General features: G+C 33.1%; 1 protein-coding gene and 1 long non-coding RNA gene across 3 annotated transcripts; both read left to right on the top strand.

Annotated features, from left to right (window-relative positions):
• The first annotated feature begins 2,585 nt into the window (after positions 1–2,585).
• LOC107766986 (E3 ubiquitin-protein ligase ATL31-like) lies at positions 2,586–4,408 on the top strand. Its single transcript, XM_016585906.2, has one exon. It carries the CDS (start codon positions 2,731–2,733, stop codon positions 4,198–4,200), a length of 1,470 nt encoding a protein of 489 aa, XP_016441392.1. The 5' UTR covers positions 2,586–2,730; the 3' UTR covers positions 4,201–4,408.
• A 4,475-nt stretch (positions 4,409–8,883) lies between these two features.
• On the top strand, positions 8,884–11,318 carry LOC107766985 (uncharacterized). 2 transcript variants are annotated; one of them, XR_001643809.2, is made up of 4 exons: positions 8,884–9,278; positions 9,379–9,412; positions 10,250–10,592; positions 11,095–11,318. It is a non-coding gene; the product is annotated as an uncharacterized LOC107766985 (long non-coding RNA). The 2 variants fall into 2 exon arrangements; XR_001643808.2 differs by having other exon boundaries at positions 8,887–9,278; positions 10,475–10,592.
• Positions 11,319–11,801: the final 483 nt, after the last annotated feature.

Here is an 11,801-nt window from a genome sequence, read left to right as displayed (position 1 = left end):
TTGAATCTTGTTTGAGAAAGATGAGAGAAGTTTAAAAGTTTTAGTCTAGGCTTCCATGACTTCTTCTGTTGTTGGAGAGCTCTAGTTGGGGGGGGGGGGGAGGATTTTTTTCGTTTTCATGTCACTGCTTTTTTTTTAAAATCAGATTCAAGCATGGTCTGGTGCTAGTCTCCATCTCTGACAGGTCAACAATCTTTTAGTAAGGTGTATCCGACTATCTAGAAGCATGAAGGTGAAGTGGGTTATAGACATAAGGATAGTGAAGAAAAATAAAGTGAAATAGGAAAGAAAAAGAAAAAGAAAAGAAAGATAACGAAAAAAAATTAATAGAGAAGAAAAATGAAAAAAATAAAAATTAATTGATTTTACACGTGGCATATTAAGATTGGTGCGTAATTTACACTTTATTTTTGAAACTAGGATTGGCTTTAAGAGATATTATTATTATACTTCAAATATAGCTGAGGATCGTAGGTCCCCGTAAAAGTAAAAGGTGCATCTCGCAAAATCGTTTAACATTAGGAGGGTAATTATGAATTTTCCCTTAAGTTGTGCTTCAAACAACCCGGAACGAGTTGACATGAGATTGATTTAGAAAGTATTTCGAGTTTTAATCGTAACCAAATTTACAAAATGTAAGATCATTTTAGTGATGGCAATTCTCCCAAAAGAATATACTCAAGATTTATCAGATAATTAAGTACTTTCTGAAGAAAAGGGATAAATACTTACAAAATGAAAGATAATTTTACAGCTTATTTGAATGGTTGTTACCTATTGTATATCGTATTGTATTGTTACTTTAAATACAATGTTTGTTTTGATTGTTACTTAAATTTTATTTTATTGTATCGTTGCATCCGTCGTTACGTAACGACGAAAAGTGTCACTTTATAGAATAACGAATTTGGCGTGGTGACATCGTTTCCTTGCTTTTTTCTCTCATGTTGTCCTTCTTTATTTTTAAATAATCATATTTTATCTTTTATCCTGCTTTTTATACAATAATTCTACTCTCTATTCTATTTTTTCTTAGTAATACTGCAAGTTTATTTTTCATATGATAGGTGCGTGACATCATTCAATTGTTGTCACGCATACAATCTATTCAATTGTTGTCACGCATACAATCTATTCAATTGTTGTACTAATCAAAGAATACAATACAAAACAATACGATACATTATGAAACGACGTATAACAACAATCCAAACAAGCTGGTAGGTACGATACTTCTTCCAACTCTTTTCGTTCCTAATATTTCCGTCGAACTGTTAAACACCTTCGTTCCAAGTCCAACCTCCTCCAACATATATTGTTCATTGCAACACATCAAACCAATTATTTCTCACTTCCTATTATATATTAATTAATTTGGACATTGTTAAATATAGAGTCAGCTAATACTTAACGAAAATTTTTAGGGAGCGTACCTAAAATTCTTTTACAAAAAACGAAATAAATATATTAGAAGTTAATCGAACCTAATCTGAATTGATACTAATAAAAAGGAATCGAATCAATTGCAATAATTTGGAAAAGTATTATTTTTAGTATACCAAACAGTGAAATAAAAAATTGAACCGTTAAGAAAAAAATTTGGGTTGGTACAGATTTTCTAAAAGTAAACAATAGAATTGAACCTCACCCCAAATCTTAAGGGGGCATTTGTATCTATACCCGCTTTTTGTGTCACATTTTAACTTGTGTCCGCTTTGCAAAAAAATTTGCAAGCGTATCAGCTTTTTCGCATAACTTCAGCACACGGGGCTGAAGTAGTAAAGTCAATCATGTAAAACTTCAGCATTCTAGTAGCCGGGCCTGAAGCTCAGCTCTAGAGCTGAAGTTTCTGTGTTGTAACTGGAAAACTTCAGCTCTAGAGCTGAAGTTTCTGTGTAGAGCTGAAGTTTCTGTGTTGTAACTGGGAAACTTCAGCTCTAGAGCAGTTTCTATCTAGCTACAATTTCCTCTTCTTTTTATGGTTAATTATCGTGGCTGCAAGTCTGGTCGAAAGTTTCACAATATTCTGAAGGAAAACTAACCAACTTTTTATGGTTAATTATCGTGGCTGCAAGTCATGTCTTGCATTGCCACAACGTAAATAGGGCTGAAGTTTTCATATGAATATGAGTTTATCCACGGTTAGTGGCTGCTCAAGTATCTGATATTTTCAAGTTTGACAATACGCACCAGTTATCGAAATCAAAGGAAGCAACGGAACTGGATTTGCATTCACGGCTGGTATCAGGTTTTGGCAAAGAAGAAGAAAGAAGAAAAGGAGGAGGAGGCTGAAGTTATTTAAAAACTGGATACAAATTAAAAGTTTAAAAAAAAATAGGTATAGGTTAAATGGGAGCGACTAAATAGGGCGCCCGTGCAATTTTTACAATATTAAGTGAATGTGTTTTAAAGCAAATATATATTCCGTCCAAATAATGAAAGCAAAAAAACAAACTACTCGCCTTATTAAAATCCTCCAAGCCCACGTTGAAGCCATCCATTTATGACCAAAAGTAGGTCCAGTTTTAGAACATCTCGGTTGATCAGCACCCAGTTTGATCCCTATAATAATTTATGCAAACCTTTAATCGAATAGAAGCTAAACTCTCCCCTTCTCTCTTTCTTTTCCTCCTTCAAATACTACAACTGACTTTTCCACCCATCAAACCCGCAGTATTCATTACATCGCCAAAAAACAGAGGGATTATATTTAACTGCATTATATGAGCCATGGTGAAAGCTCATGATGGATTCGTTTCACTTCCCATTTATCTCCTCATCTTGTTGGTATTATCGCGTCCTATGATTCCAAATGCGGCAGCGCTGCCATCAAATCCCGAGAATCGTGTCCGGTACCCACGTCCAAGTATTAGCCCAGCAATGGCCATTATCATAGTGGTTCTCATAGCTGCCTTGTTTTTCGTTGCACTTTTCTCGATTTACATTCGCTACCGCATCTCCACTAATGGTAACAGCATCCTCCAAACACTTTCCACGCGCCGACGCCCTTCTGCTGCAACACGTGGACTCGACAATTCAGTCATCGAGACTTTCCCCACCTTTGCATACGCCGAAGTGAAGGATCATCATATTGGCAAGGGTGGTTTGGAGTGTGCAGTATGCTTGAACGAGTTTGAAGACGACGAAAAGCTGCGGTTGATCCCAAAGTGTGATCACGTGTTCCACCCTGAATGCATCGGTGCTTGGCTCAAGTCTCACGTCACTTGCCCCGTTTGTCGAGCTGACCTTAGTATTCCTCAACCTGATGAACCACCGGTTAAAGCTCATGAGGTACTAAACATTGATCAAGAAGGGACAGAGAATCTGCAGCAAAATAAGGAAGTTTCAATACAAATAGGGAGTGATGAAAATATAAAACAGCAAGAGGATCCCTCTAGTGTTAAGCGATTGAGTTTCGACGTGCCGAACCAGCCACCAAGATCGTTTTCTATAAAGAGACCAAAGATTTTGAACAAGTTTAGGTCACACTCGACTGGCCATTCATTGGTGGTACCGGGGGAGAATTTGGACAGGTACACTCTCAGATTATCGGAGAATGTTAGAAAAGAGGTAATGAACCGGGCACTACTAAACCGGACAAAGAGTTGTGCAGTCACTTTACCAAGACATGGTAGCACTAAAATAGAGTACAGAAAAGGTGTCGGGAAGGAAAGCAATAACGAAGTCTCAATAGAAATAGAGACTGATGAAAATTTGATGGTACAACAAGAGAAGACCTGTAATGTTACGCGAAATTTGAGTATCAACGTGCCGAAGCGGCCGCCAAGGTCGCTTTCTATGAAGAGACCAAGGACATTGAGCAGGTTTAGATCATTCTCGACCGGCCACTCATTGGTGATAGCGGGGGAGAATTTGGACCAGCATACTCTTAGATTACCGGAGAATGTTAGGAAAGAGGTAATGAACCGGGCATTGCTGAACCGGACAAAGAGTTGCGCAGTCACTTTATCAAGATTTGGTAGCACTAGAAGCGGGTACAGAACCGGAAATGGAGAAGGAAGAAAGATTGTATCACCATTCTTTACTAGAGGTCCATCGTTGAAGTCACCGAAAATAATGGTTGATATCGAAGAGGGGTCCACTTCACGCAGTGTAAAAATGGCAATCAAAATGCCGTCGTTCAAATGCTTGGAGCCAAAAGGTGATGAAGCCAGTTTGCTGACAATTGAGAAAGCATAATCCATACTAGTTTTGTTGCAAAATACAATGCCAAAAGTTAAATTCAAGATTGTCGATTTCTAGAAATTCTTTAAAATGTTGATATTGTTTACGAACAAATAATTTCAACTTTTTGGTTTTTGCGGGGTTAGAGGACTTTCAAGTGTGTTTATCTAGTTGGTGGTTTTAGTATTTGAGACACCTTCAATGATGTAATTTTGTTCTTGGTTCTCGGTTTCATTCTTCAATGCAATTTTAATACAAGAAAATAGAAAAACTGAAAGAAAATATACTCGATACTATGTTTTTTTTTCCTTGATAAAGATGATGGTGCTGATCTTGATTTTCTCATCGTATGGAAGTGGTAAGTATTATGCAGCGCATTCTGCAAACGGCAAAATGGATATACATGCCGCAGATTAATCGTAGAGTTGTCTAAAACATGCCAATATCTAGAGCAATTTACGAGAAAGTCTGTGAATCACAGAACTGATATGTGACGCAAAATAGGAGGCTATGTAAATATTTAGTGTTTATATTAAACTAGTAAACTAGAATTTGTTGTAATCTTTTCCATTTTTGTTAGGGATTCTAGAGTTATTTGTTAACTTGTATATATGCTGTCCAATATCAATGGAAGAAGCACGCTTTTCCTTCCTCTCCAAGCCTAATTCTCTTTGTATTATGGCGTGCCATTGGAGCCACAGCCTTAGACCATCATACTCATGGTCGGAGAACAATAGTAAGGGAAGTAGTCCAAGCAAGAGCAGTGCTAGTGATGGAACAAACCCGAGAAATATAATCTCTCTTTATGATATAACATCGAATGACAAACCCGAAATATTGATAACGCAAGTGAAACTGAAATGCGAACTATTATGAATGGGCTCTGTCCCTGAGGACCGCCTTGAGGGCGAGAAAGAAGTCTAGGTTTATAGAAGGGACAATTAGGAGACCTAATGAGCAATCTCTAGATATTGAAAGATTAGTGGACTATTAACTCGTTGTTGATGTCCTAACACTACTAGAAATCAGGTGATTTTCGTCCAAGGCTTTCCGACCGAAGGTCGAAAAAATTTCCGACCGAAATCGGTCGGAAATAAGAGTATTTGGTCGCAAAAGTCAACAAAAATTGACTACCAGCAAAAGAATAAAATTTTCGACCGATTTTGGTCGGAAATTGGTCAAATATTTGGTCATACTTGTATATTATGTAAAAAAATAATTATTTATTAAAAAATTACAAAATTTCCAACCGAATTCGGTCGGAAATTGGTCAAATATTTGGTCATACTTGTATATAATGTACAAAAATAATTATTTATTAAAATTTTACCAAATTTGGTCGGAAATTGGTCAAATATTTGGTCATACTTGTATATAATGACAAAAATAATTATTTATTAATTTTTTTCCAAATTTTCAACCGAATTCGGTCCGCAAAGTTTGAATTTGTTGTTTCCCGCACAAGACAAAAATTATATATATTTAATTAACCAACCAAAATAATTATAATTCAATATTTCCGACCAAATTCGGTCGGAAAAACGCTTTTATACAAATTAAATATAAATTTAATAATATTTGTGTGTGTAAATAATAAAGAGGTTTTAAATAAACAATATTTAATACTTATATCAGCAAAAAAAAAAAAATTCCGACCGATTTCGGTCAGAAATTGGTCAAATATTTGTATGTACAAAAATAATTATTTATTAAAAATTTACCAAATTTCCGACCGAATTCCGTCGGAAATTGGTCAAATATTTGGTCATACTTGTATATAATGTACAAAATTAACTATTTATTAAAATTTTCAAATTTTCGACCGAATTCGGTCGAAAAGTTTGAATTTTTTGTTTCTCTCCCAAGACAAAAATTATATATAAACAACCAAAATAATTATAATTCAATATTTCCGACCAAATTCGGTCGGAAAAATGCTTTTGTACAAATTAAAATATAAATTTAATAATATTTTTGTGTGTAAATAATAAAGAGGTTTTAAATAAATAATATTTAATACTTATATATATATATATATATATATATATATATATATATATATATATATATATATTCGTGTGTGTGTGTATTTTAAAATTACTTTTATATGTATGTATGTATGTATGTATGTATGTGTGTGTGTGTATATATATATATATATATATATATATATATAATAAGTAGAAAAAGAAAGTAAAGTTACATAATAATTTGAATTTTGTTCTTACAGTACCGATGGACTTCCGTAGGTAATTTAAATATATAATCTTATAGATAATTATTTTGTATTTTTTATTACACAATACTGAAGGAGGCTGTCGATAAGTCCCTCGGTAAGTATTTACTTAATTATCTTAGTGGTTGATTAGCCTATTTATTGAAATTTATACTAAGTGAGGGTAATACACAACTTAAAAATATATTAGTGGTAATTAGCTTAATAATCTATAATTACACAAACTAAAAGTGAATTTGTAGTATCCTTAACTACATATATTAACCTATACATTAATAATTACATACTAAGAAGAGGTGTATTAGTCGTTTCCGTAAAAAATATTAATGATGGTTTATCTTATAAATTGATAATTACTGTAAGTAGAAATGTATTAACGGTGTCCTTAAGTAACGTTAATAATTAATGAACTAATGGTACCCTTGTATAAGTAACGTTAGTGATTGATTAGCCGATACATTGATAATTATACACCAAATGGAAGTGTATTAATGACATTTGTGAGAAATATTTGTGATTGTTTATCTTTAGTTTGATAATTAAAGTAAGCGGAGGTTTATTAGTGGTATCGTTAAGTAATATTAGTGGTATCCTGAAGTAACACTAGTGATTCATTAGCCTATACATTAATAATTATACTATTTAAGTATGTATTAGTATAGTCTTAAACTCTATTACTGATTCATTAGCTTATGCATTAAGAATTACACTAAGTAGGAGTGTATTAGTAATATCAGTAATGTCACGACCCTAAACCCGAACCCGGTCATGATGGCGCCTCTCGTGAAGACAAGGCCAGCCGACACTTCCCATTTTAGTATTTAACAGTTAAACAGTAAGAAACAGTCTAAAGCATGATAAAATAATCCAAGGTTTAAGAAGATGATAATATAATATGCGGAATACAACCCAACACAGCCCGATACCGGGGTGTCACTAGTCATGAGCATCTAAACAATCTGGAATACTTAGAGAAATCTACAGAGTTTAATACAGTAATTAAGGACATGGAGAATAAGATAGGGAAGAAGCTTCGGGCTGCGAACGCCGACAACTACCCAAAGACTCCTCGGATCCGCCTGAGATCGAAAGATCAGCACTCGGGAGCGGGACCAGATGCGCCTGAATCTGCACACGGGGTGCAAGAAGTAAAGTGAGTACTCCAACTCAGTGAGTAATAATCATAAATAAGGACTTAAAGCAGGAAATCACGTAAAGCACATTTGCAGACTATAATGAAGCAGTAAAATCAGTGATTAGCTTATACATTGAGAATTACACTAAGTAGAAGTGTATTAGTAATACCAGTAAGGAAAATTAGTGATTGATTAGCCTATACACTGAAAATTCTACTAAGTAGAAGTGTATTAGCAGTATTCTCAAGAAATATTACTCATTGATTAGTTTATAAAATGATAACTACACTAAGTAGAAATGCATTAGTGATATCCTTAAGTAATATTGAAATAATTACATATAATATTACACATAAATTATACAATAAGAAGAATTATAGGATAGGTTTTCGTAAAATATTAGTTTGATTTTCATTGATTCACATACTTGTTTTAAATAATATTTGAGTTATTGATATCTAAGATCATCTTCATATGGTGATAAGCTAGTCAATTCACCGTAGGTAATTATATAAAATAAAAAAGAAAGAAAGAAAAGGAAATAGACTCCTTTGACAAAATATTAATTATGACATCTTAATATAGCTAATGTTATATCGAATATAGTTTATATACTATACACTTAGTATATATACTACATTATACTCTCTCTATATACATTTATATATATATATATATATATATATATATATATATATAGAGAGAGAGAGAGAGAGAGAGAGAGAGAGAGAGAGAGAGAGAAAATGTTATATCGAATATAGCTTATATACTATAGACATCTAGTGTCGGACATTCTTAGTTCGTATTTTTATCTTTAGCAAAGAATTTAAAGGCGTATACTGCTCTTTGGTCCGATCGAACCTGTTTGAAATTACATTCTTATCTTTCGTCTATCTCAAGTTGCCCTGTTCCTCTTGCAGCTAAAATAGCTCACCCAAAGGCTTATAGTATTCCTTTTCATCCTCTTTATTTATCATTTCTTAATATTGAGGTTGTTGTGATTTTATTGTGGATGGAAAAAATTGACAATTATAAAGAATAGGGCAGTAGTAGCACTTAGATATTTAAGTTTTATAATTAAATACACATAATTTTTGTTTTGTCATTTTATTTGAGATAATTTAAATTTTGAAAGGATGTAAATAATACTAACAAAACTAAGCACTTAGATTTTCGCTATTTTCATCATACGAATTAAAGTATTGTTGCACTTATCTAATATAGAGATTTTAGCAATTTTATTGATGCGAAAAATATTTTTGTTATTAAGAAAAATTTAATTTCTCAACTAAATTGTTTGGTTTTGTTGCCTAAAATTTCTTTCTTTTTGGCTCCAAAAGCAGACGCGGTAATTTCTCCCTCCTATTTCCCAAAATTTCCCAAATACACCTTAACCCAGCTACTTGGGACTCCAAGGATTCTCAAATACCCTAGTTTGCTACAGCTGTCTTTCTCTCCTAATACACCTTAACCCAGCTACTTGGGACTCCTCTCCACGCCTTCGATGCCTTAACGGCGGGGATGTACCGGAAGTTTCGCGCGCCGACCACGGAATGGACCAGATTTTTCCAGAGCGTCAAACCCTAACTGTCTGTCTTAATTTTACCAAAAACTGTAGTCATCTGATAGTGCAATCCCTTTTTCTATTCTTCTGATTTGTATTTTTCCGGCTAGATTTTGCGGCATTTAACAGATTTGAGAGTACAACTATACAATCGGAGGTATCTATCTCCGTAATCTGGAATTGTTCGTTATAATTTTTTGTTTATTATTTTTGACTGAGAATACCCAGGCTCATCTAATTTTTTTTACTTCTTTCAGACATTTCATTTTCGAATTTTTGAGATTCTTCAAGGTATGTGTCTTATTTTCTTTCGAAATTTTTTTCATTTTATTTTTCTGGAAATGAGATTTTTATTTTTGATGTTACTATTTAAATCTGAAAATAGGTATAATCTAGTTATTTGTTCATTTTGAGAAAGGTTGAATTTAACAGCCTTTTACTTCTCCAGCTACTTATAAAAATTAGCTTGACTGTATGTTGAAGGTGTTTGAATGTGTGTTGAAGGCGAGATATTTTCCTTTTCTCTAGAATTTAAAGGTGCTATTTTTCATTTGACTTACTCTCCCCAGAGGCGGATGTAGTGTACTGGGTTCAACTGAACCCATAATTTTCGACGTGGATTAAAATTTGTATGTAAAAATTCATTAAAATTGCAAAAATAGTATATATGAACCCATAACTTAAAAAATATAATGGGTTCAATCTTAAAAACCTTAAAAATTTAACCCATAGAATTTAAATCCCGGATCCGCTTCTGACTCTCCCCGTCCATTCATGTGGTCGTGTTCAAGAATAGCAATATTATTTCATCTAGCTTGGGTAGCCTAATTTTGTATCTCGTATCTGTTGCTTCCAGTAGCCTTCTCAATTAGTAAGAGTTTAAAGTATTGGCTATTAGAAACTCAACCTCTGTTCATAGTAATGGTTCCTCTAGATGTGAGTGTATAAAGTAAATGTAAAAGCATTATACTGTTGCATCAGTTTTCAAATACATGATCCACTAAAATGATTGCACAACTTTTACCTATTTCTTAGATTAATGGTAAGTGCAAGTCCAATAATCAAACTGTAACTTCTGTTGCAAATTTATGTATATTTGCTTTTACATTACGTAATGATATCTTTCAGTGGTGAAGCCATAGCTAAGGCTAGGATTTCACTTGAGGTATGTGTTTAATGCGTTGGACTTACTTATTTTACATTCTGTTTTGAGTATCAAGAAGTTCGTATGCATTGTTTCAGATTTGTGAGGTAGAATCATGAAAAAATTTGAAGCCCATAACTTCGTCACTGATTTTTGCTTTTCTGCTACAAATTGCTAACAAATAAAATCATATTCTCTTTATTGGTTAGTAATAAACGAGGGGATGCCTAGATGGGATGGGTTTAATGTAAGCAAATCCGTCGGTAAATTGAAGGTGGACATGATGAAGATAAAGAAACTCACTCATATGAAATAGACCCTGCTCAGGTAGTAATTTAATGCTTTGCAACAACTAGATTGCTTGATCTCTTTTTACACTCTTTTGGGTTGAGATAACAGTCTGGTGTCTGATATTGCGTTAAAATAAGTTGCAGGACTTCCATTATCAATTTTGGTTCTTAATTGGTCTATTACTGTCTGCTACATAGAAAAGACAATACGAAGAATACATAGGTTAATGAAGTTGAAAATGTATGAAACTGGTAGAGTATATTTGGTCTCCTCAATTATAGGTTGCGCTCGGGTATTTCAAACCATGTCTCTGTTCTGTTGATTTTTCGGCTTTGGTCCTCAAGCAATTTCTTTCCATGTTTACTGTTGGCCCATTACTGACGTCTACATAAAAGACTGAAGACGTAGAATACATAGGTTAATGATGTAGAATACATACATCTTACTAATTAATATATATTTTTTGATTAACGTTTCATTTTTTTTCTGAATCGTGATATCAAAAAGTATGACTAAAATTATGACTCTTGTTTCACAGGTACATGAATGTGGAAATTCTTCAGGGATAAATTTATTAGACAAAGTGACTACACTACAATTATTCTTGTAGTCCGATTAGACTTTCATTTCGGATAGATTTTATTTAATTTATGTATTTTAATTTATGGAGTTTGTAATGAGAATATCTCAAATATAGTATTGTTATGATAAATATCATATTATGGTGGATGTCTACTCTTCCTCCATGATCTTCATGTCAAATGCTTAATGACATATTCAATGACATATTTTCTATATTCAATGATATATTCCATGACATATTTTCTTCACTTTTCATGCCTATATAAAGGCCTTGTAATAGATAGGAAAATACACGAAGAAGAAAATTCTTCCTTCTCTCTATCTCCATTTCTTGTTCATGTTTTACTAAATTGCTTTTATTTCCTTGTTCCATATTGTTATTTTGAGTAATATTTTATAACACGTTATCAGCACGAGTCTCTCACCAATTTTATATATATCTACAAAATTTTGTCTACATTCGAAAAGATTGCAATTAGAAGCCATACATATCATCTCATGGTTAGATGTAAAAAGAAACTACATATGGTAAGTAATGAAACGTACGAAGGTATAATTATCTTTTACTTGTTATTTCTTTAATATCTCATATGCGCACAACTTCGTACTAACACCTGTATTGCATAAGAACATATTAATATTACATTTTTTATATCACATGAA

The sequence above is a fragment of the Nicotiana tabacum genome, chromosome 5 (assembly GCF_000715075.1).
Source record: "Nicotiana tabacum cultivar K326 chromosome 5, ASM71507v2, whole genome shotgun sequence".
NCBI classification, from domain to species: domain Eukaryota; kingdom Viridiplantae; phylum Streptophyta; class Magnoliopsida; order Solanales; family Solanaceae; genus Nicotiana; species Nicotiana tabacum.
The sequence above is the reverse complement of the archived record's forward strand: the minus strand, read 5'-3'. Positions and strand labels throughout refer to the sequence as shown.

What these genes read in the sequence shown, in the direction of transcription:
- LOC107766986 (XM_016585906.2), top strand. Translation starts at nt 2,731, where the DNA reads ATGGTGAAAGCTCATGATGGATTCGTTTCACTTCCCATTTATCTCCTC.